Here is a 26,241-nt window from a genome sequence, read left to right on the forward strand (position 1 = left end):
CACACATTCATTCAGTACAGAAAATCCCACCCAACAATTTCAGATTTCTCAGATACAGATAAGCTCAAGCGTTTTCGCTTCTAATCTCCTCTAGATTAGAAGGTACTAGGGCCTTCGCTGAGAGTTGATCAGGCTCTCCTTCCTCAATTTGTTTGAGGGGCTGATTTACAATTTTCTAGCTAGAATTACAATACAGAATACAGAATACATACCCGGCGAATGTTCTCCAGTCAGTTGGGTGCTGGGATTAATGCAGGATGCATCCCACCGCTGCCACCAAGAATTGTTGCAGGAATGGAGGCATGAATTTGTGATGCTTCAGGAGTCAGACAGCACACACCAGTATGAGAGAAAAATCTTCTTTATTTGCCAGCAAACAAAGCAAGACATCAGTTCTAGCTCTCTTCTCTTTCTCTCAGCTCTCTGTGTCTTTGTCTCAGCTGCTTCTCTTCTTATGCTGTCTTCTCCTTCTTCTGTCTGTTCCTTCTGTCCTTCTCTTTCTTCTGAGCTCCTTCTGACGTAAACTGCTTCTGCTCCTACTTAAATAGGGTCCTAAGCCCTCCTCCTAGCCTAGCCCCCTTTACTCCCAATTGGTTAAGAAATTGATTGGCTACCTTGCCTCAACCAATCATTACTTTTGAAATATCAGTTACATAGGTTCCAGACATCCTAAACTGACCTCTGACCTGGGGCCCCTTAAGCCAGACATTTGGTCTCCAGTCTCTTACATGTTATTATGATTGATTTCTCATATTCCTAGTACTAACTGCTAACTAAACTCTGGCATTCATTAAAGGGGTCAAAAGCCAATCTTACTTAATAGCATACATATCAGGTTATTACTTCCAGGAGGCCAGTCCTACACTTAGCTATAATTAATCAAGGAGAAGAGAGCTGACTAGTTCTGACCTCTTCACCTATCAGCTTATACATTGAACCAGCCAGAACTATGGCTAAGTCAAACCACATGTTGATCTCCTCAATGCAGTCCTTGCTTGACCTCTTAAACAGCAGACAAAGAGTAATACAGAATTTAACAGATATTCTACACAGACACAAACCTTATTAATTTACACAGAATCAGTATTTCTTATAAGACATATTCTAAATATCAAAAACTTGTAAATACTAATCTATTGCCTCTCTCTCTCTAAATAGTATTTTCTATCTAAGCATTTTAAACTACAATTAATCATATGTCTGGCTCATTCCTTTATTCATTCATAATAGTTTACAGCTGTGCCAGCTAGCATTGGCAATTCACAAGGGACAGAGTTTCATTTCTCACTGACCTTTCCTAACCTTAGCTCGGCCAAGCTAGACATTGAAATAATATGAACCATCTGGCATACCTTCACTTTAGTTGCAAAGTAAAAAGTTAGAATTCTAACTTCAAGCTTTTAACAGAATTAACCCTTCATATGATTTCTTATATATGATTATGCCCATGGCTGCTTCAGAAGTAAAACACGGCTGGCTCAATTACTTCCATTGAAAGCAATGGAAGTAAAACCCGGCTGGCTCAATCCGTCCTCCTTTTTCTGGAGCTATATGGTAACCCTACACAACTGAGCACCCATCGATTTGACCCCCTGAGGGTTACCATATGGCTCCATAAAAAGGAGGACGGATTGAGCCAGCCGGGTTTTACTTCCATTGCTTTGCTCAATTACTTCCATTGAAAGCAATGGAAGTAAAACCCGGCTGGCTCAATCCATCCTCCTTTTTCTGGAGCCATATGGTAAGGAAGGCTGTTATAGCCGAAACACGGGCTGTGTTGGGTCTTAATAAAATTTCATTGGAGCATCTTATCCTGGTGTGGTGACTGATCACTTGGAATTGGTTCCTTTCCACTAGGGTTACCATTTTGTGTCCTCTGAAAAAGAGGACACATGTCACGCCCCCTACCCCGCCCCCGCCACGCCTCATACCCCGCCCCCGCCACGCCCCCTTCGGGTCCTCGTTCCGCCCCTCTATTCCCCGCCCCCCGTCACATGGTTCCCCCCCCCTCACATATTCCCCCCCTCACTTACTATCTAGCCCTGGTGGTCTAGTAGGGTCTTCTCTTCGGGGCAGGAAAGAGCCCCCTCTTTCCTGCCCGGAGCGCTGCCTGTCCTTGCCTGCTGCATCCTCCTCGGTCTGGCTGGAGATTCAAAATGGCCACCGAGAGTTGAAGTGGCCTCGCGAGAGTTCAACTCTCGGCGGCCATTTTGAATCCCCAGCCAGACCGAGGAGGATGATAGACAGGGGAGGCAGCGCTCCAGGCAGGAAAGAGGGGGCTCTTTCCTGCCTCGAAGACGTCACTAGACCACCAGGGAACATGGTAAGGAAGGGGAGGGGACGGGAGTAGGGTTACCACGGCGCCGATCGCCCGCCCACACGCACGCGCCTGCCCGCACCCGCGCCCACGTTTGTCCAGAAATCCGGACAAACGTGGGTGCAGGCAAAATCCGCCGGACGCCCCGGACATGCCCTCAAAAAGAGGACATGTCCGGGGAAATCCGGACGAATGGTAACCCTACTTTCCACCCTGTTACTGCTGTGTACATAAGTACATAAGTACATAAGTAGTGCCATACTGGGAAAGACCAAAGGTCCATCTAGCCCAGCATCCTGTCACCGACAGTGGCCAATCCAGGTCAAGGGCACCTGGCACGCTCCCCAAACGTAAAAACATTCCAGACAAGTTATACCTAAAAATGCGGAATTTTTCCAAGTCCATTTAATAGCGGTCTATGGATTTGTCCTTTAGGAATCTATCTAACCCCTTTTTAAACTCCGTCAAGCTAACCGCCCGTACCACGTTCTCCGGCAACGAATTCCAGAGTCTAATTACACGTTGGGTGAAGAAAAATTTTCTCCGATTCGTTTTAAATTTACCACACTGTAGCTTCAACTCATGCCCTCTAGTCCTAGTATTTTTGGATAGCGTGAACAGTCGCTTCACATCCACCCGATCCATTCCACTCATTATTTTATACACTTCTATCATATCTCCCCTCAGCCGTCTCTTCTCCAAGCTGAAAAGCCCTAGCCTTCTCAGCCTCTCTTCATAGGAAAGTCGTCCCATCCCCACTATCATTTTCGTCGCCCTTCGCTGTACCTTTTCCAATTCTACTATATCTTTTTTGAGATACGGAGACCAGTACTGAACACAATACTCCAGGTGCGGTCGCACCATGGAGCGATACAACGGCATTATAACATCCGCACACCTGGACTCCATACCCTTCCTAATAACACCCAACATTCTATTCGCTTTCCTAGCCGCAGCAGCACACTGAGCAGAAGGTTTCAGCGTATCATCGACGACGACACCCAGATCCCTTTCTTGATCCGTAACTCCTAACGCGGAACCTTGCAAGACGTAGCTATAATTCGGGTTCCTCTTACCCACATGCATCACTTTGCACTTGTCAACATTGAACTTCATCTGCCACTTGCACGCCCATTCTCCCAGTCTCGCAAGGTCCTCCTGTAATCGTTCACATTCCTCCTGCGACTTGACGACCCTGAATAATTTTGTGTCATCGGCGAATTTAATTACCTCACTAGTTATTCCCATCTCTAGGTCATTTATAAATACATTAAAAAGCAACGGACCCAGCACAGACCCCTGCGGGACCCCACTAACTACCCTCCTCCACTGAGAATACTGGCCACGCAATCCTACTCTCTGCTTCCTATCTTTCAACCAGTTCTTAATCCATAATAATACCCTACCTCCGATTCCATGACTCTGCAATTTCTTCAGGAGTCTTTCGTGCGGCACTTTGTCAAACGCCTTCTGAAAATCCAGATATACAATATCAACCGGCTCCCCATTGTCCACATGTTTGCTTACCCCCTCAAAAAAATGCATTAGATTGGTGAGGCAAGACTTCCCTTCACTAAATCCGTGCTGACTTTGTCTCATCAGTCCATGTTTTTGTATATGCTCTGCAATTTTATTCTTAATAATAGCCTCCACCATCTTGCCCGGCACCGACGTCAGACTCACCGGTCTATAATTTCCCGGATCTCCTCTGGAACCCTTCTTAAAAATCGGAGTAACATTGGCTACCCTCCAGTCTTCCGGTACTATACTCGATTTTAGGGACAGATTGCATATTTCTAACAGTAGCTCCGCAAGTTCATTTTTTAGTTCTATTAATACTCTGGGATGAATACCATCAGGTCCCGGTGATTTACTACTCTTCAGCTTGCTGAACTGACCCATTACATCCTCCAAGGTTACAGAGAATTTGTTTAGTTTCTCCGACTCCCCCGCTTCAAATATTCTTTCCGGCACCGGTGTCCCCCCCAAATCCTCATTTATTTTCAAAACACCAGCTTACAAAGTTACAGGGAGGGGTATTTTCAAAGCACTTAGGGGTCCTTTTACTAAGGTGCGCCGAAAAATGGCGCACCTTGGTAAAAGGTGTAGACGTGTGTATTGGACGCACACAGGCCCACTTTTAAGCATGCCTGCAAAAAAGGCCTTTTTTGGCCGAAAATGGACGTGCGGCAAAATAAAAATTGGCGAGCATCCATTTTGGGCTTCAGACCTTACCGCCACCCATTGACCTAGTTGCTAATGGTCTACACACGTACAATGACGATTACCTCCCTGTTAGCACTGTGCACTGGAAATTTTCCAGGGCACTTAGTGGACACACATAATAAATGAAATTACTGCCCGAATCACGCGGTAGCTGGGTGGTAGTTCAAAACTGATGCATGAAGGACGCGTGTACGCGCCTACATGGCTTAGTAAAAGGGCCCCTATGTAACTTTATAAGCCTTAAGTGCTTTAAAAACAAGCCCCTTTATCCTATGAAACTTTTTAAGTCTATGTGCTTTGAAAATGAGCCTCCATGTGTACAAGTGCAAAGTGATGCATTTAAGGGAAAGGCAATCCAAACTATAGGTACATTATATGCTAAGTTCCATTATCAACCACCCAGGAAAAGGATCTTGGCATCACTGTAGTAGACAATGTATTGAAATCCTTTGCTCTGTACGTTGTGGACTTGTAGTGGTCAAAAGAGCAAGAAAGGAATGGAAAATAAAACGTAATACCTCTACATCAATCCATGGTGCAGCTGCACCCTTAGTGTTGTGCCAGAATGGACTGTGTTGAGGTCATCAGAGAGACCATGAGCGAGTTCTACAGTTTAGTAGTAGAAATGTTGGGATCAATATTCAGCCGGTGGCAGTGAGCGTTTTGCTTACTGCCACAGCATTATTACTGGATATTCAATGTTGGGCCATGTCCGGGCTTTGGCATTGAATATCCAGTTTATGTGGAGCTGGCTAACATATAGCCAGTTGAGTCGATATTCATAACTAAGCAGTTATGGTTACCACATAAAGATAGAAACCCTGACTGGTTAAGTGCTGAATATAGGTACTTAACCAGCCAACTGCTGACTCCGCCCCCAGAGCGCCTTAAAATAGCTGGCTTTCTCTTAGGCACTAACCGCTGTTTCCATGGTGATAATTGGTTAAGTGCTGCTGAAAATTAATGGATAGCTCCAAACAAGTGATGTAACTGGTTTCCGGTCGGGTAAATCATTTTGAATATCGCCCAGATAACGGACACTATTTAGCCTTTGCAGTTGGCGTAATTTTTAAACATGGCTACTGCAGCTGAAATAAATCCAGATATTCAGCACTGGAATTGAGATAGTGGTCAGTGCTGTATATCCAGAATCAGCAGTGACCAGCTCCACTATCCAGATACCTAACCGTATAAAGCTAAGACAGCCTTTTTGCTGTCCTAACCTTATCCGGATAGGTATTCAGTTAGTAGACTGAATATTGCCACTAACTAGATAACTTCCAGCACTATCTTCGCTTCACCTCCACTACTGCCTCAACACTATCTGGAAAGTGCCAAGGAAGTCAGTAATGATATTCAGCAGCACTGTCGGGATATTGCCACCGAATATCAGCGGGTAGCCAGGTTAAACAAAATATCTGCATAATATCACGAGTTATCCAGATATTTCCCTTTGAATATGAGATCCATAATTGATAGAAGAGGGAACAATTTTTACTTTCTCTCCCACAGGAGGGGCGTGAACAGTGTTTTGATCATCTGCCCAGGGTGAAATTAGTTACTAAATAATAAAGAGCTTATGAGTTGACTGATTTTTAAAAGAGGTTAATTCTAGTATTAAGCTTTTTCTCTCAAGGTTGGTGGTCATGATGGACCACAGCAGAAGAAGATATTAATTAGGAAAATCTCTCTCTCTCTCAACATCTAGCTGCCTGGATCTTGTTTGGTAAGGCGGAGTATCAAGTTCAATACCAGTTGGAGAAAATCCTGGGGTTTTATTTTCTGTTTTTTTTTTAATTTCCAGCAAGAGTTTGGGGATCCTGCAACAATGTATTTCTGTTGAAGAGAAGGAGTTTACATAAACTTTCTCAGCTAATTCACTTGTGCTAACCTGGTACTACAAGGAGGAGAGGAAAGGGAAGTGCCATGTGGCACTAAATACAAAGTTGTGGAAGAGGAAACTCCTGCAGAGAAGCACCTCAGTCATGGATGTGAGGTACTGAGGAGTGCCCTAAACATTGGAGCCAACTCTGTGGGTGCTGTGGGTGCTTGAGCACCCCCAATATAGAGAATATTCATTGAATGTGTCCAGGGACGGGTTATTTCCACTGGGCTTAGCACCCCCAGTAATTTTGAAACGTTGGCTCCTGTGGCCCTAAATAGAACAGGAATCCTGGGAGCATGTTCCAAGAGGAATTCCTAACCACTACTCTCTTGCCCTGTACCCTTTTATCCCCACCTCTTCAATTCCCTTACCTCTAAATAATAAGAGGAATTGTAGCACAGTCATAATACAAATTTATGAAACAAATTAAAAATGAAACTGACCTTATGTCTTAAGGAAAGACCGATGGAATTCAAACATGCGTGGGATAAGCATAAAGGAATCCTATGCAGAAGGAATGGATCCTCAGGAGCTTAGTCGAGATCGGGTGGCAGAGCAGGTGGTGGGAGGCGGGGCTGGTGGTTGGGGGGCGGGGATAGTGCTGGGCAGACTTATACGGTCTGTGCCAGAGCCGGTGGCGGGAGGCGGGGCTGGTGGTTGGGAGGCGGGGATAGTGCTGGGCAGACTTATACGGTCTGTGCCAGAGCCTGTGGGTGGGAGACGGGACTGGTGGTTGGGAGGCGGGGATAGTGCTGGGCAGACTTATACGGTCTGTGCCAGAGCCGGTGGTTGGGAGGCGGGGCTGGTGGGTGGGAGATGAGGATAGTCCTGGGCAGACTTATATGGTCTGTGCCCTGAAGAGTAAAGGTACAAATCAAAGTAGGGTATACACAAAAAGTAGCACACATGAGTTGTCTTGTTGGGCAGACTGGATGGACCGTGCAGGTCTTTTTCTGCCGTCATCATCATCATCTACTATGTAGTTGTTCTGCCTGCTTGCCTGTCCTATTTAGATTGTGAGCTCTTTGAACAGGGACTGTCTTTTTTTGTGTATGGTGTACAGCGCTGCATATGCCTTGTAGCGCTATAGAAGTGATAAGTAGTAGTAGTAACTCCTGCCACTGAGAAAGTGAGATCTCGAGCATGTGTGGCTAAAAACCATCTTCATTAGCTGAAGTTGGAATGAAAAGGTTCAAGAGGCGGGATAGAGATAAGAGTGATTATGTACAGGGTATGCAGGTGTGTTCTACAAGCCCTAAGTAGCAGCCAGATGTTTACTAAAGTAAGGGCAGAGAAAGAGTGTGGCTAGCCTGAAAGCACATCTGTATGGTAAAAAGCGATGCATAGGAGGAAAACGTAGCTGCAGTCTAAGAATAATTGCAAGGATCTTCGATATTCTATTCTATTAAGGTGCAAAGCAGAGTACAGATCAAGATACTTTCTGAGAGGAATGAATTTACATAATTGTCACTATAAACTATAACACTTCAAATAAAATTTAAATCATTTAATCAGATCAAAGCACTTGTCTAGTAAAAAGATACGTCTTTAGTTTCTTACAAAAAAAAGAATATAAGAAGGTGTAGTTCATATATCAGTTGGAATACTATTCCAAATTCTACTTGCTTGGAATAAAAAAAAACGCTCCCAACAAACTTTAGAGGAGTGGCCTAGTGGTTAGGGTAGTGGACTCTGGTCCTGAGGAACTGAGTTCGATTCCCACTTCAGGCACAGGCAGCTCCTTGTGACTCTGGGCAAGTCACTTAACCCTCCATTGCCCCATGTAAGCCGCATTGAGCCTGCCATGAGTGGGAAAGTGCGGGGTACAAATGTAACAGAAATAAAATAGATACTATTGGAGATTCTACATGGAATGTTGCTACTATCGGAGATTCTACATGGAATGTTGCTATTCCACTAGCAACATTCCATGTAGAAGCCTGCGCGGCCACATTGCTGATCTGCAAGGGCCGACTTCTACATGGAATGTTGCTAGTGGAATAGCAACATTCCATGTAGAATCTCAAATAGTAGCAACAGTGGAGGAGTGGCCTAGTGGTTAGGGTGGTGGACTTTGGTCCTGAGGAACTGAGCTCGATTCCCACTTCAGGCACAGGCAGCTCCTTGTGACACTGGGCAAGTCACTTAACCCTCCATTGCCCCATGTAAGCCGCATTGAGCCTGCCATGAGTGGGAAAGCGCGGGGTACAAATGTAACAAAAATAAAATAGATACTATTGGAGATTCTACATGGAATGTTGCTACTATTGGAGATTCTACATGGAATGTTGCTATTCCACTAGCAACATTCCATGTAGAAGGCTGCGCAGGCTTCTGTTTCTGTGAGTCTGACGTCCTGCACGTATGTGCAGGACGTCAGACTCACAGAAGAAGAAGCCTGCGCGGCCAAATTGCTGATCTGCAAGGGCCGACTTCTACATAGAATGTTGCTACTATTGGAGATTCTACATGGAATGTTGCTATTCCACTAGCAACATTCCACGTAGAAGGCTGTGCAGGCTTCTGTTTCTGCGCGGCCACATTGCTGATCTGCAAGGGCCAACTTCAACATAGAATGTTGTTACTATTGGAGATTCTACATGGAATGTTGCTACTATTGGAGATTCTACATGGAATGTTGCTATTCCACATGTAGAAGGCTGCGCAGTCTTCTGTTTCTGTGAGTCTGATGTCCTGCACGTACACTCACAGAAGCAGAAGCCTGCGCGGCCACATTGCTGATCTGCAAGGGCCGACTTCTACATGGAATGTTGCTAGTGGAATAGCAACATTCCATGTAGAATCTCAAATAGTAGCAACAGTGGAGGAGTGGCCTAGTGGTTAGGGTGGTGGACTCTGGTCCCGGGGAACTGAGGAACTGAGTTCGATTCCCACTTCAGGCACAGGCAGCTCCTTGTGACTCTGGGCAAGTCACTTAACCCTCCATTGCCCCATGTAAGCCGAATTGAGCCTGCCATGAGTGGGAAAGCGCGGGGTATAAATGTAACAAAAATAAAATAAATCCGCAGGAATCCCTATCTATGGGTTTTCTTTTACAAAGCCGTGGCAAATGAGAGGAAGCCCATTCAAGTAGCATGGCTTTGTAAAAGAAGCCCTTTGAGTCTTCCTTTATCTCAATCGATGTCTCTCTAACCTCAGCCCTGTCTTGTTGAATTGAAGAATGATTATTATTTACTTTAGTCTGAAAGTATAATGCCAACTTATCTGCCAAAGGTTGTATTCTTTCAGGTGCTATAAGCAGACTGTTTGTACAAGTTAAATCCTGATAAACAAGATCTTTGAAGAGTTGTTTGCTTTTTGTATCTTTACATCATAATAGAGATTTTTGCATCTTTAATTGCCTTCTTATATAAACTGATAGCCTCCCTCCAGTTTAGGTACAAGTTTTCCTCTTTCATCTTCCTCCATTTACATTCTACGGATCTACACTTCCTCTTCATACCTAATAATTCATCAGTAAACCAAGGTTTTGCTGCTTTCTTACTAAGGGGGTCTTTTGCTAAGCCACGTAGCATTTTTAAATCAGCTGGTGGTAAATGCTGAGATGCCTATTATATTCCTACTAGTAAAAAAGGCCCGTTTCTGACACAGATGAAACGGGCGCTAGCAAGGTTTTCCTCGGAGTGTGTATGTTTGAGAGAGTGTATGTGAGAGTGACTGTGTGTGAGAGAGAGTGTGTTTCACACAGATAGTGTGTGTGAGACACAGACTCTCTGTGAGACTGAGTGTATGAGACCAAGAGAGTGTGTGAGTGACTGTGTGACACATAGAGAGTGAATGTGATAGAGTGTGAGAGACAGTGTGTGAGAGTGAGAGAGAGAAAGACATTGACTGTGAGAGAGAGAGAGAGAGAGAGAGAGTGTGTGTGTGACAGAGATACCTCCTCCCCCCTCTCTGGTGTCAGGTTCCCCTCCCTCCCTCTCTCTGGTGTCAGGCCCCCCTCCCCCCCCCCTCTCTCTGGTGTCTGAGTGTTACAGTGCAGGACGCTGAGCTCTGGCTGTGCTTCAAGGAACTGACCAATCCTATTTAATAGAATGCACCTCCAACATTCTGAAGCCGAGAAACCTCGTGTGGTTGGTCACTTCTGCTTGTGACGAACCCGGAAGTATGTGATGTCAATTCAGGAGATGGATACAGAGAGCAGGAATGCCTCAGCCATGCAGTCAGCTTCAGAATGTTGGAGTTGCGTTTTATTATATAGGATGGGCGTCTCGGCATTTACTGCCAGCTGATGAAAACACTACCACGGCTTAGTAAAAGACCCCTTAAGTTTCTTTTCATGCAACGGAGCTAGTGTATTAATAACAGATGAAACAGTTGACCTCCATGTCTCTGCCATAATTTGAGCATCTTGAACAACAAAATTAAAGCTTGAAAAGACTTCTTTCCAGAAATAATCACTTTCTGGGTATTTAACCCTTGTAAAAGCTGTTTGTTTTAGAATCCAAAGGAAAAGACGATTTTGTTCCCAAAACCTTTAGAAATAAATCTAATAGGTAATGATCAGACCATATTAATGGTTCCCAAGTAATATTGTTCACTAAAGGTTCTGCCTCCCAAGTTGCAGACTAAGCTCTAAAATCGAGTGAATGGCCTTTTTTGTCTGTTATTGTAATTAGGCCTAATTCTAAATTTAAGAAAGTTAAAAAGAACAGAAATTGACTAACTACTGGATTACGAGCTTCCTCCAAGTGCAATGATCTTATCAAACAGAATAGCATAATGGCTTATAACTTCAACCAACTTGGGTTGAATTAAATTCCAGTTACCTGGTGGCCTATATAAGAGAACATATCCAATGGTTAATTTATTCCCAGTATCCAAAAAGTGACTGAAAAATCAATGAGGAGTGATTTGGAATATTTGGTCTACCAATTTAAAATTATAAAAATCCTTATAAATAAGGGCTAACCCACCCCCTTACCCTGTGTATGTATCATCTTGTATCCTACAGGACATATTGTTAAAAACATAGTTAGATCAGGTAACCAAGGTTCAGTAATAAAAACAATTCCTGGCTAGAGCTCTATTAGTAATTCCTCTATCAAATCTAACTTGTTGCAAATGGAACATGTGTTAAAATATAGACATTCTGTAACAGCGAAATCCTGATAAGTAGATACTGTTTTCTCAACATGTATCTTAATTAAGTTTCTGTGTTTTCTAGAATTAAGACTACTTTTCCTTTTATGCCTATTACCAATTATAACCTCTGGTATAAACTGAGGATGAGAAAGGAAATCTATTGAATTGTTGATTGTTAGAGTGTGGTATACAGTGATGCTTACTAGGTCTTTGTTAGTTGCTCTCTATTGTTGTTAAAGATGAATTTAAGACCACTAAATTAGTATTTATTTATTTATTGTATTTGTACCCCACATTTTCCCACCTTTTTGCAGGCTCAATGTGGCTTACAGAGTATAGATATGATAACGTCGTTACATGATTTAAAAAACAGTCGATCATAAGCAAAGGTGAAAGAGGATTTAGATGGAAAGGTGTTAGGTAAGGTCGTGTGAGAGGTGTTTTTTGGTGTACTTGGGTGGTTTAAGGAATGATTTGTTTCATTGAGGGTGACTTTTGTAGGCTTTGTTGAAGAGATGTGTTTTCAAAGCTTTGCGAAAGTTGGTTAGATTGGTCATGGTTTTCAGGGCCATGGGTAGTGCATTCCAAGACTGTGTGCTTTTGTACGCAAAGGTAGTAGCATAAGCCTGTTTGTATTTCATTCCTTTACAGCTGGGGAAGTTCAGATTGAGGAATTTGCGGGCCGATCTTTTGGCATTTCTGGGCGGTAAGTCCACTAGGTTTAACATATAGAGTGGGGCGTCTGCGTGAATGATTTTGTGTACAGTTGTGCAGATCTTGAACTCAATTCGTTCCTTGAGCGGGAGCCAGTTTAGTTTCTCTCTTAGGGGTTTCGCACTTTCGTATTTAGGTGTTCCAAAAATGAGTCTGGCTGCAGTGTTCTGGGCTGTTTGGAGTTTTTTGATGGTCTGTTCTTTACAGCCTGTGTACAAAGCGTTACAGTAGTCCAAGTGGCTTATTACTAATGACTGTAGTAGAGCTCTCTCCACCCAAAAGTCCTAACCCTAAACAGGCTGAATAAAATAATCTAAACCAAAACATTTTAAAAAGCATTTGTTAAAAAAAGTGAAATGTAAAACCTATAATCAGGACAAAAGCAGCTTCCCAATCTCTGCACCAGTTGTTGCTCTAAGAAGCGCGCCTTCGGCTTGTGCCTTAGGCGGTGTGCCGAGCAGTGACACACCACTAGGCGCCCTGTGGGGGACGTCAGAGAGGGGGCGGAGCAAGATCCCATGGCCAGACTGGGAGAACAGCAATAGTGCAATTCAAGCTGGGAAAATTCAGGTGACAGAAGCCCTCAGATTTCCACAGGGTCTTTTGGGAGGAGTGATGCCAGAGGCAGTGGCATAACTACGTGGGGCCTGGGCCCCCGTAGATTCAGCCCTGGCCCCCTGCCGACGACCCTCTTGAACCCCCCTCCCGCCACCAACCCTCCCCCGCCGTCCGCCTCAGGAAGCATTGAAGATGTCAGACAGCAGAGCCGCCGAAACCTATCCAAGTTCCTTGAGCACCCTCGGATGTATCCCATCAGGCCCCATCACTTTGTCTACTTTTAGTTTAGCTAGCTCCATCCCGCTGCAGTTGCTACTGTGGTTGTAGGAATATAAACTCTCTTGTACTCTTATGTGGCTACTAGACTGTGGCTGCATCCTCCAAAGAGGCCCCATTGCTAGCCCTACTCCCTGTGTCCCTTTCCTTGTACGGCCCAGCAGCAGTCCAAAACAGGTTATGAATAGTGGTCTATCGCCAGGGCCATAGAGTTGGAAGCAATTTTGGGTGCAGTCGGAGTCAGTCGGCAAAAATGTACCAACTCTGACTCCAGCTTCAAAATAAATGCTTACAACATAACATATAGTAAATTTATCATTTTATACTTATACATACATATAGATAGATAGATAGATAGATAGATAGATAGATAGATAGATAGATAGATAGATAGATAGATAGATAGATAGATAGATAGATAGATAGATAGAACAACAAATTTAAAGCCTAATATCAGTAGGAGTTGGAGTCGGACAGTTTAAAAATAGAGGAGTCGGAGTTGAAGGTTTGGTGTACTGACTTCACAACTCTGCCCGTTACATCTGTAAGTACCACCCTTTTGTAGGCCTCCTTCACTCTGATTCTTGTAACCCTGTGGACAAGTGTCTTTTACCTGCAAATTTTACTTTGTGTCTTCTAGAAAACACAAATTCTTTATAAAGGAGGTAGAAATCAGTCCAAAGCCAGACAAGACTATGTCAATCCACACTTTATTGTGCTTCAGAAAATAAACATGAAATCTGAATCCAAAATGGTTATGTCATTTCCTCATGAAAATATGGCAAAATATGGTAAGACACCATCCAACATTTGGTATGCTCATTTAAGCCACAATGACAAAGCAGTACTTAGGTTTCCTGACATGACTCCATCTGTAGCTGAACAATATCTTACTTAGAAAGCTACACCAGTGACCGCCGCTGTTGGTGGATGCTAGTCAGTGTGTCTTCCATGTCTGATTTTTGGCCTAATTTTGGCATACTAAACCTGTTTCTTATAGGAAGTTCTTGTGCGCAGGCCAGTGAGTCCTGACTTGTATTTTGTTCACATTCCAAAGCCAAGTCACCTGGTGCTTCATGGGAAAAGTGCATCCCTAGTGCTGGGTATTCAAGAGAAGATGGACAATTTATGCAACTAAGAGGCCTTCCTGATCTGTGTCCTCCTGGCTGGAACACAAGTTTGGGAATATGCAGGGACTTATCTGTCTCGGAGAGTCCGTGCGTTTCATGTGAATCGCCAGCACAATAGGTCTGCATCCTTCTAACTGGATGCTGTGATGATTGCCTCTCTTTAGCAAGAGCCACGGCTGCATCGAAAGACATGCTTCCACCATTGCGCCAACTGGACTGACGCTGTTTCTGGAGGGAGGGTGCTGGACTATCACTAATATCCACACTGTAACTCTTTTCTGGCTTGTTGTGCTTGCCACTAGGGCTCAGTCCAGTCTCTTTGTTACCTACGGAAGCTGGTCCCACGTGAATTTTACTCTTTAGTGCAGGAGGGAGCTTGGCAAACTGGGGCTTAGGGGGTACAACTGGCACAGATTTCACTTGCTGTATTCTGGCAACAGTGGAAGCTATTTTCATGGAAACACTTCCATCAGGATAAACTCTAGAGTGTGACTTGCTTTCAGGTGTTTGGGGAAATCCTGTTGGTTCTAGTTTCCCCAATTCATATACGGCGGTGTCAACTGGAGCATCAAGTGACCACACATCTTCTGTGTTCAATGGATGGGATGTGTCTTTATCATCTGTGATCCATTTCTCTTGATCTAGAAATGTAGCTCCTCCTTGGTTCCCTGTCAGACTGACAAAATCAGCTTCGACAAAAGAAACACAAGAAGGAGCAGTGGCCTGGTCCTCTTCAGATTGGTTAAGCAATGCTGTAGGTTGTTCTGGATAAACATTTTCTTCGTTAGGGTGACCTCTTGTTTCTGTATTTTGAATTTCCCTTTGGTTTGCTATAATTGGATCACTTGTGCACAGAACAGACTTTTCAGATCCATATTGTTTGGGATATTCTGCACTGAACAGGCAGTGTGTTTCGATATCTGGAGCACCTTCATCTACAGACATCACTTCCTGTGCTTTCTGGTTAACTGGAGGGGAGTCAATCACAGTGTCCTCACGCATGTTCTTTAGTAGTTTCTCAAGCTGGTCGAGATGAGCACGAGGGTCAACTAGATGGCATTGTTCCATTTCTGTTGAATTTTCACAAGGCGATGGCAGATGCATCTCAGCAGCTTCTGTGGATGTCAAGGGACCATCTGTAGCAGGTTCAACCCCTTCAGACATTGTCCTGAGATGCACATCAGCTGTTTTTTTGGAAACATCCAAAATGTGGTCTCCTGAGAGCTCTTGAGGAATCTGAGCATCCCTGGCTAACGGACTGAGATCATCGAAAGCGCTTAGAAACACATCTTCTGAGTTTTCCTCAGCTTCCCTGCTGAGTTCCTCAATGCTGCAGCATCCAGTGGCCATATAGTACATCTGGTCACCATCATCGTCAGAAGACAGGTCATCTGGAGGTGGCTCCACTGAGAATTCCTCCATCTGCCAGTTCAGAGTGAAAAAGAAAACAATTTCAACCAGTTCAGAATGGAATGCAAAGCACAATACAAGAAAACATTTTCACTTTTGGTTTCCTTTCATTCTGATTGTGTTATTTATTAGTTTTAACTTTTGATAAACTAACAGTTATGGATTGGCTGTCTGTTCTACAGAATTCTGTTTGTCAGTCTTTCTTTCAGTGGTGGCTTCTGCCCTGCATATACAGGGTATATGAGTTAAAACACTGAACAGTAGGAACATTAACCAAGTTGCAAGAATTAACTTTCTTGTATGATAAGAGGCAATCCTCAAACGTACAGTCAGCATAGACAATCTCTTAACAGAGAGTTCTAATCTTAGATTGAAATATGATCCATCTGTAGTGGTGGATTTTTTTTTCTTGCGCAGTTCAGTGCTCTTATCTTTGTAAGAGTACCTTGTACACTGGGGAAACAGTCACCTGATAGGCCAATGGTTGCATTCAGACACTCTTTGAGGGCAATGAATCACAAAAGAGAGTATCCATCCACCTCCCTTAACTCATGTGGACTTTATTCAGTGGTGTGCAGGAAGGGGCTTCTGAGAAATCCTTGTGAAATTAATTTAAGGGGACAAATTTCGTCTCACTTAGAAGACCAGTGCTTGTAGGTAAAAATATTATTACCATACTGCAGTAGCATAGCCAGACCTTAATTTTCGGGTAGGCCTGGGGGTGGACTGGGTGGGTATGACCTATGCATTTCCTCTTTGTCCACCCCCTACTCCACTTAAAGTTAAATACCTTAGCTGGAGGGGATCTCCAGGCCCTGCCAGTTTAAGAATCTTCTGGAGTCCCCTGAGGCCCGAGAAGTCTCATCCCTGCACCAGTCACCAACAATGGCACTGCCCCCCCCCCCCCCCCCCCATGCTCAGTTCAATTAACATCCCCATGCATGCATGCACGGTGGTGCGAATTGAACTGAGAATGCGCAAGGGGTGGGGGGCAGTGCCAGCGTTAGCAGGTGGAAATACACTGCTGACTGCTGCGGGGTTAAGACTATATGGGGAACTCTAGGCAGAAAGAACTTTTAAGCTGGCGGAGCCCGAGGATCCCCGCCAGCTACATCAAGGATGTGTGTCGCCACAGGGTGGGACTGAAATGAAACTGGGTGGAATCTTGCTACTATTTGGGATTCTGCTGGGTACTTGGATCTGCATTGGCCACTGTTCGAAGCAGGATACCGGGTAAATAGACCATTGGTCTGCCCCAGTATGGCTATTCTTATGTTCTTAACAATCAGACCAAGATGATTTCTTAGTCTTCTTCTGGCTAAGATTAAATGTACCAGTAAGTTTAAGTCATAAACTGAGGACGGCCTCACCTTGGTCTTTGGAGCCTGCACAGTACAGGGGTAATTTTATAAAGACATTTTTGCGTATATGTGGCCACATACACATGTACATGGTCTATTATGAAAGTACATGCATTAATAGGATAGTGCATATTTTGCCAAAGGTATGCACAGGGATGACGTTTGTGTGGAATGCAGGCGGAATTTGCAGGTATAGACATACATTATAAAGTATGCTAATTTATGTGTGTACTTAATCTGTGCAAAAACTTCAAAATAGCCATACTGGGTCAGACCAATGGCCCATCTGGCCCAGTATCCTGCTTCCAACAGTGGCCAATCCAGGTCACGATTACCTTGCAGAAACCCAATTAGTAGCAACATTCCATGCTACCAATCCTGGGACAAGCAGTGGCTTCTCCCAAGTCCATCTCAATAGCAGACTATGGACTTTTCCTCCAGGAACTTGTTCAAACCTACTTTTAACCCATAGTAACATAGTAAATGACGGTAGGTAAAGACCTGAACGGTCCATCCAGTCTGCCCAACAAGATAAACTAATTTTACATGGTATGTGATATTTTATACGTATACCCGAGTTTGATTTGTCCTTTCCATTCTCAGGGCACAGATCTTAGAAGTCTGCCCAGCACTGTTCTTGTACTAAAAGTTCTGACGCTAAAATCGAAGCCCCTTATAATTTACACTCCAGCCCACCCCCATCTATTCAGTTACGATCAGGGTGTAGACCGTAGAGGTCTGCCCAGCACTGGTTTTGCTTCCCAATTACTGGTGTTGCCACCCAATCTCCGCTAAGATACGCTAACCACTGTTACCACATCATCCAGGAGTGAGTTCCAGAGCTTAACTATTCTATAACAACGTGCATAACTTAATTGGCTTAACAAGCTAATCAATGTTGATAACAGCACTTAAGCAATAATGAGCACTAATTGGCAAGCATTAGAATTTACACATACAACTCGCTAAGCGTATTCTGTAATGCTCTGTGCCTAAATTCTAGTGCACGCAGCCAAAAAGGGCATTCCAATATTTATGTGCATTATTATAGAATATGCCCCCTTGTGCCTACATCAATGTTTCCCATGGAGTAAGTGGATGTGCATTATTTTAAGTGCTGTGGTATCAACTAAGTGTATTCTATATACCGTGCCTAAATATAGGCACCGCTTACAGAATACGCTTAGGCAGACATTTATTTCGCGTGGAGTTTTCAAGGACCATGTATAGAATCTGGCCCCATATGTAAGAACATAAGAATAGCCATACTGGGTCAGACCAATGGTCCATCTAGCCCAGTCTCCTGCTTCCAACAGTGGCCAATCCATGTCACAAATACCTGACAGAAACCCAGATAGTAGCAACATTCCATGCTACCAATCCCAGGGCAAGCAGTTTCAATATCAGACTGTGGACTATAGCCTTCCTGAGCAGATACATCATACTCCCTCTCTGACCGGTTAAACCCTACTGAGCGACCCTGCACACATTATTCAGCGGCACTTAACAGGTTAGTACTGCTGAATATAGCTGCTAATCAACCATCTCCTAACCGGTTAGTTTAAGGGTGGGCCAAGGCGGAGTGTGGACGGAGCGCCTACTTAGCCAGTGAGCAGCGACTTTCAGTCTGCTAACCAACTAAGTAAAATAGTAACATAGTAAATGACAGCAGATAAAGACCTGTACAATCCATCCAGTCTGCCCAACAAGATAAACTCATTTTACATGGTATGTGATACTTTATATATATAGCCGAGTTTGATTTGTCCTTTCCATTCTCAAGGCACAGACCGTAGAAGTCTGCCAAGCACTGTTCTTGTATTTTCTGAAGCTAATGTTGAAACCCCTTAAAATTTACACTCCAGCCCATCCATATCTACTCAGTCACGATCAGGGCGTAGACCGTAGAAGTCAGTCCAGCACCGGTTTCACTTCCCAATTACCTAATCTCCGCTAAGATTCCGTGGATCCATTCCTTCTAAACAGGATTCCTTGTGTGGAGGAGTGGCCTAGTGGTTAGGGTGGTGGACTTTGGTCCTGGGGAACTGAGGAACTGAGTTCGATTCCCACTTCAGGCACAGGCAGCTCCTTGTGACTCTGGGCAAGTCACTTAACCCTCCGTTGCCCCATGTAAGCTGCATTGAGCCTGCCATGAGTGGGAAAGCGCAGGGTACAAATGTAAAAAAAATAAAATAGATACTATTGGAGATTCTACATGGAATGTTGCTACTATTGGAGATTCTACATGGAATGTTGCTATTCCACTAGCAACATTCCATGTAGAAGGCTGCGCAGGCTTCTGTTTCTGTGAGTCTGACGTCCTGCACGTACGTGCAGGACGTCAGACTCACAGAAGCAGAAGCCTGCGCGGCCACATTGGTGATCTGCAAGGGCCGACTTCTACATGGAATGTTGCTACTCTTTGAGATTCTACATGGAATGTTGCTACTATTGGAAATTCTACATGGAATGTTGCTAGTGGAATAGCAACATTCCATGTAGAAGGCTGCGCAGGCTTCTGTTTCTGTGAGTCTGATGTCCTGCACAGAAGCAGAAGCCTGCGCGGCCACATTGGTGATCTGCAAGGGCCGACTTCTACATGGAATGTTGCTAGTGGAATAGCAACATTCCATGTAGAATCTTAAATAGTAGCAACAGTGGAGGAGTGGCCTAGTGGTTAGGGTGGTGGACTTTGGTCCTGGGGAACTGAGAAACTGAGTTCAATTCCCGGCACAGGCAGCGCCTTGTGACTCTGGGCAAGTCACTTAACCCTCCATTGCCTGCCGCATTGAGCCTGCCATGAGTGGGAAAGTGCAGGGTACAAATGTAATAATAAAAAAAAAAAATTTATGCTGCGTGTGTTTGAATTCCATTACCATTTTCATGCAATGATCGCCATACTTGCCTGCATAGTAAATGTATTCATGAACCCACTCCTTATGTCCTCCTCCAGCATGTCGCTGGTTGTTAGGAAGCATCCCATGGAGTCTTCGACATATTGTGGCATTTTCTGTTCCAGAGTAGTGAGATCGCCCACGTCTGCTGGGCCATTACCACACAGCTCGGGCAAACTGGTCTCCAGGTAACCATCTTGGCTATCTAGGAAGGAAAAAGAGTCCTGGACCTCCATGGAAAGACGTAAGTTCCTGCTGCTCTCAGGTACTTCTTTCTTTTCCTCTGTAAATTAAAATAGAAAGAGGTAAAGAATTAGTGGAGAGGAACAGCATTCTGTCTCCTTTCTACTCCACGTGGAACCAAAATGGTTGTAGTGACTCCTTTGGTAAACGTTTCTGATGCAGTAAGGCATCCTTCAGTAAACATAGAAACATGAAGGCAGATAAAGACCACATGGCCTATCTAGTCTGCTCATCCATTCCATCTACTATCCATTCCTCTTCCTTAGAGATCCTATGTGCTTTCATCTCCACCGCTTCCACCAGGAAAGCTGTTCCATGAATTCACCACCCTTTCCGTGAAGAAGTATTTTCTTGGGTTACTTCTGAGTCTGCGTCCGTTCACCTTCATCCTACGCCCCCTTATCTGATGTCACTTCCTGTGTTGCGGCTCTTGAGGGTCAAGGTTGGACAATCCTGACATAAATGGATGGGAGCATTCACAGGAAAGGTGCACGGGCTGGACCAACATTTACACACCTAACTTAGAGAATACTGTATGATACATGCTAGGCATGTACGTTTGTGCCTAATATTGAAATGGCATAAGTGGGCATGCCCACACAAAATATACTACAGATATAATCCTCTATCAGACTGAAATCTGCATTAGACATCTACTACTGTAATAATAATAGTGGGTGGAAAAAGCCTCAGCTCCAGGGTAAACCCTTCAGAGCTAAAAACTCTTCATCACTGGCAAAAACAGCAGGAACAATGCTGGATTTATAAGCTTAATTCCATGGAACCTTTTGATTCCAATGTGAAGATAGAATGGTCCCATTTTTTCTAGGATGGCTTGTTTTTTTTTTTTGGTGGTGTCTGACATCACAAATATTTTATGAAGTGGCCATTGATGTTTGTTTTTCATGCTATTATTCCAACAGCTAAAATTTTCTAGCATTTTGAAACCAGAAGTCTGTGGATATTTGCTATTTTTCATTGTTATGGAGGAGTAGCCTAGTGGTTAGTGCAGTGGACTCTGATCCTGGGGAACTGGGTTCGATTCCCACTGCAGCTCCTTGTGACTCTGGGCAAGTCACTTAACCCTCCATTGCCCCTGGTACAAAATAAGTACCTGAATATATGTAAACCGCTTTGAATGTAGTTGCAAAAACCACATAAAAGCAAAAATCCCATTAACAAGTTTCCATGCACAATCTCAAAGAGTAGCAACATTCCATGTAGAACCCCAAAGAATAACAAGATTCCAGAATCCCAGCCTATTTCTACATGGAATGTTAATGTTGCTATTCCACTAGCAACATTCCATGTAGAAGCCTGCCCTTGCAGATCAGCAACGTGGCCGCGCAGGCTTCTGTTTCTGTGAGTCTGATGTCCTGCACGTACGTGCAGGACATCAGACTCACAGAAACAGAAGCCTGCGCGGCCACGTTGCTGATCTGCAAGGGCAGCTTCTACACAGAATGTTGCTAGTGGAGGAGTAGCCTAGTGGTTAGTGCAGTGGACTTTGATCCTGCGGAACTGAGTTCAATTCCCACTGCAGCTCCTTGTGACTCTGGGCAAGTCACTTAACCCTCCATTGCCCCTGGTACAAAATAAGTACCTGTATATAATATGTAAACTGCTTTGAATGTAGTTGGAAAAACAACAGAAAGGCGGTGTATAAGTCCCTTTCCCTCTTTTTTTCTTTGCAGAAGTCCCAACTTTGAGACAGCAGTGCAAAACGCTGGCTAATGTCGTTTGGGGGACTTTTCTGTTTAAGGTAGAGGAGGTAAGTGCACTTTGATTATGTCCATATTATTTAGAAAGTTGTAAATTTTCATTGCATATATGGACTGTTTCACTTACGTATGTGGAGTGGGTTTTTGCCAGTAATGAAGAGTTTTTAGTTCTGAAGGCTTTACCCTGGAGCTCTTTGAGGCTTTTTCCACCCACAATTATTATTACGTTAGCGGATATCTAATGCAGATTTCAATCTGATTGAGGATTGTATTTACAGTGTATTTTGTGTGATTATTTCTACCTCTACCCATACATTATTTCTATAGTGCACACGAAGATGCTGACATTCGTGGAGGGGTATTTTCGATTTGGATGCCCTCACAAACATCCCAATCCAGGGGTGGGGAAACCCGTATTTTCGAAACAAGATGGACGTCCATCTTTCGTTTCGATAATACGGTCAGGGACGTCCAAATCCTGAAATTTAGTCGTCCTTAGAGATGGTCATCCCTAGACATGGATGTTTCTGATTTTCAGTGATTTTCGAAACCAAGGATGTCCATCTCAGAAACGACCAAATGCAAGCCAGGACACCAACTGGGCACCCTAGGGGGCACTGCAGTGGACTTCAAAAATTCCTCCCAGGTACATCGCTCCCTTACCTTGTGAGCTGAGCCCCCAAAACCCAGTACCCATAACTGTACACCACTACCATAGCCCTTACGGGTGAAGGGGGGCACCTAGATGTGGGTACAGTGGGTTTCTGGTGGGTTTTGGAGGGCTCGCTGTTTCCTTCACAAACTTAACAAGTAGGAGGGGTATGGGCCTGGGTCCGCCTGCCTGAAGTGCACTGCACCCACTAAACCTGCTCCAGGAACCTGCATACTGCTGTGATGGTGCTGAGTATGACATCTGAGGCTGGCAATCAATATTTTGAAAGATATTTTTTAAGGGTGGGAGGGGTTTAGTGACCACTGGGGGAGTAAGGGGAGGTCATCTGGTCATTTTGGGCACCTTTTTGTGCCTTGGTCGTAAGAAAAACACGACCAGGTAATGTCATCCAAGTGTTCGTCAGGGATGTCCTCACGGCCGGCGAGAGACTGGGCTGGGCCCAGGTCAAGGCCGCCCACGGGGCCCCGCCCCGAGGTCACTACTGCCGCCGGCACTCCCCCCCCCGAGGCCGCCGCCCCCCTGCACCCGCCACCAGGCCAGCCCCCCTGCATTGAGATCACAGCGCCTCTCACTTCCATGTGAAAGCGCTGCAGGCAGCAGCAGATCGCCTCCCTTCGGGCCTCTCCCTGTGTCCCGCCCTCACAGAAGTTACATCAGACGAGGGCGGGACACAGGGAGGTGATCTGCTGCTGCCTGCAGCGCTTTCACACAGAGGTGAGAGGTGCTGTGATTTCAATGCAGGGGGCCCGGGCCAGTGGCAGATGGTCGACAACGGAGCCGAGGGCAGGCGGGTGGGACTGCGGCACCGGGTCCCCCTTGGAGGCCCAGGCCTGGGGAATTTTGTTCCCCCTGCCCCCCCCCCCCCCCCTTGGCGGCCCTGGACGTCCTTGTTTCTTTCGACTATGGGTCAAGGACGTCCAAGTGTTAGACACGCCCAAGTCCCGCCTTCACTATGCCTCCGACATGCCCCCTTGAACTTTGGTCATCCCTGCGACAGAAAGCAGTTGGGGACGTCCAAAATCGGCTTTCGATTATACCGATTTGGACGACCCTGGGAGAAGGACGTCCATCTTCTGATTTATGTCGAAAGATGGGCATCCTTCTCTTTCGAAAATGAGACCAATAGTATTCTATAACAACATCTGGGCACCTGAATTCTATTATAGAATACTAATGCAACCCAGTATCGGGGCATCTAAAATTTAGTCCCTTGCAATTACACCAATGGTTAGTATTGTGAATGATCACATAAACCATATATCCTCAAAACTCACCAGCATTATCTTCTGTCTTGGCATTTTCCTGGGGTTCTCTGACTTCCTTCTGGTTAGATGAGTCATCTTCTTGTGATGAGGAGTTCTCCAACTCAGTGCGATCTATGATGGAGTAATTCAGGGCTGGACATTCCAGTCCTCGTGTCAGGCGGGACAAAGTAAGATTGGAGGTAATATGAAAGGGGACAGTGACTGAAAAGGGCCCAGAGATATGGACCCCAGCACATTTCTCTGCTCGGTTCCTTGCTGCCTTCGGTGAACGGCCCTGTGGCGTCCCCACCAATGAAGCACGTCCTGCTTTAGGGGTGGTGGGCTCTGACTTGGTGGTACTCTCTGTCTCAAATTCGGAGAGGTTTTGACTCTCCTCCCCTTTGCTTTTTTCCTGGGGATACTCATCTGACTCCATAAGGTTCTGGCTATCTTCAGGCTGGGTGCAAGGACCAATGCTTCCATGCCGGAACGGGACTTGATTGTTCGGTGGCCGTTTCTTCATCAGATTGCTGTGATCTGAATTTATAATGCAAAGAAAAATAATACATTTTGTGCCAAACTGATTTATTAAAAGCTGCAATGAGACCTTATCTCATGTCTAGTTCTAGATGCAGAATCTCCAGAAGGATTTAAAGAGGTTAGAATCAATCCAGAAGAAGGTTTTAGAAATGGCGTAGTCTGCAACAGAAGCCTTACCGGTGAGAATTAAGGGCCTAAATACATTGAGCAGCGGTTCTGAATCCAGTTCTTGGAACACACCTAGTCAGTCGGTTTTCAGGATATCCACAATGAATATGCATGAGGTAAGTTCGCATACAGTGGGGATAGTGCATGCGCATTTATCTCATGCATATTCATTGTGAATATCCTGAAAACATGACTTGCTGGGTGTGGCCCAAGGAGTGGGTTGAAAACCCCTGGCTTACAAGAAAGGAAGGCAAATCTATAAAGTGCATCAGACATTAGGTGCAAAAATGCTAGGCATTAACCCCGGATTCTATATATCACGCCTAGAGTTCTGCGCCAAGTTCTAAGCATATTCTATAACAACACACTAATCAACATTGATAACAGGTCTTAACAAGCACTAATTGGCAATAATTAGAATTTACGTGCTTAACTCGCTAACACTGCACCTAAAACGACGTAGAACTACCTAAACTTCTGGAAATCACTAAAGACTAACCTGTTCCAAAAGGCATACCCTACCGACCCAACTTAAACTACACAACAAAACTCAAGTACGTAATGGACATTACTCAACTCTTCCGTTGTACGACTCCTTAATGTGACAGTGCTACATGAACTCTATCCTCTCACAACATTACCTTGTATTTGTTCACCGGAGACTTCAAAGCCTCTCCGGTACTATGTAAGCCACATTGAGCCTGCAAATAGGTGGGAAAATGTGGGATACAAATGTAACAAATAAATAAATAAAATTCTAATGGACGCAGTTAAAAAGAGGCATGGCTGTAGGTGAGGAACTGGGTGCTTCATGGGGTTCCAAAATGTATGCATGCATTATAGAATATGCCCCTCTGTGCCTAAGTCTGCACACTTGCATTTACGCCAAGTAAAAGGTGGCCTAAATGGACGCGACTGAATTTGGCATAGAAAGGCACTCGGCGTATTCTATGTACCATGCAGAAATTTAAGCCTATTCTATAACATTTAGGTGTACTTTATAGAATACTAGCCATTAAGCCTGTAAAAACGGGCGAGATTTCCAGCTACCCTCCTCACCGGCGCTCCCTCCCCCCTCCGTGCCAGGCCCCCTGCACTGACCTGACGGCGCCTCTCACCTCCGTGTGAAAGTGCTGCAGGCAGCAGCAGATCGCTGTGCTGATGCCTGCAGCGCTTCCACACAGAGGTGAGAGGCGCTGTCAGGTCAGTGCAGGGGGCCCGATGCGGAGGAGGGTGGGAGCGGCGGCGGGGATGGGGGGGAGGTTGGTGCGCGCGATGTTTGTTTCCAGGCGGCAGCGTCCGACAGTGACTCCGACTCCGTTTCCCTCTCTGTTCCGCCCTCTGACGTCATCACGTCTTGACGCGAGGGCGGGACGGAGAGGGAAGTCTCTACTGTGCATTTGCAGGTGAGTCGGTCACTTGCCGTTTATATGTTTGATGCCTAGGCGGGGTTTTTTTTTATCACTTGGATTTTTTAGGCGCCATATATAGAATCTGGACCTAAGCATGAATTCTTCAATGAGCGCCCCGATTCCATTATAGAATACTAGCGTAAGCATTTATGTGCCAATATTGAGGCATGTCCACTTACCCCATGTCTATGGTAGGCGTAATTGTGCCCACCTAAATGCAGTTGCGTTCTCTGCGTGTTGAGATTACAGAATGCTAGTAGGGTGCAAAGTGGTACTTACGCACAAATATGTAACATTAATGCATTGTGCTAGTATTCTAGGCCCTCACTTTATAGACTGAGAGCTTAAATACCTGAACGATAT

The 26,241-nt window shown here is 44.8% G+C and overlaps 1 protein-coding gene across 4 annotated transcripts in view; it reads right to left on the minus strand.

Moving 5' to 3' along the window:
* Positions 1 to 13,775: 13,775 nt before the first annotated feature.
* ARHGAP30 (Rho GTPase activating protein 30) overlaps positions 13,776 to 26,241 on the minus strand; it is an 89,977-nt gene continuing 77,511 nt past the window's right edge. For 3 of the 4 annotated variants that reach the window (XM_030187969.1, XM_030187968.1, XM_030187971.1), the window contains exons 10-12: positions 23,789 to 24,295; positions 19,889 to 20,160; positions 13,776 to 15,634 (exon numbers count right to left, since the gene is read on the minus strand). In XM_030187969.1, coding sequence (XP_030043829.1) covers positions 13,985 to 15,634; positions 19,889 to 20,160; positions 23,789 to 24,295 — 2,429 coding nt within the window. In that variant the 3' untranslated portion in view covers positions 13,776 to 13,984. The remainder of the gene's footprint in view (positions 15,635 to 19,888; positions 20,161 to 23,788; positions 24,296 to 26,241) is intronic. The other variant, XM_030187970.1, reaches the window with a different exon arrangement.

Source organism: Microcaecilia unicolor, chromosome 14 (genome assembly GCF_901765095.1).
Source record: "Microcaecilia unicolor chromosome 14, aMicUni1.1, whole genome shotgun sequence".
Lineage (NCBI taxonomy): Eukaryota > Metazoa > Chordata > Amphibia > Gymnophiona > Siphonopidae > Microcaecilia > Microcaecilia unicolor.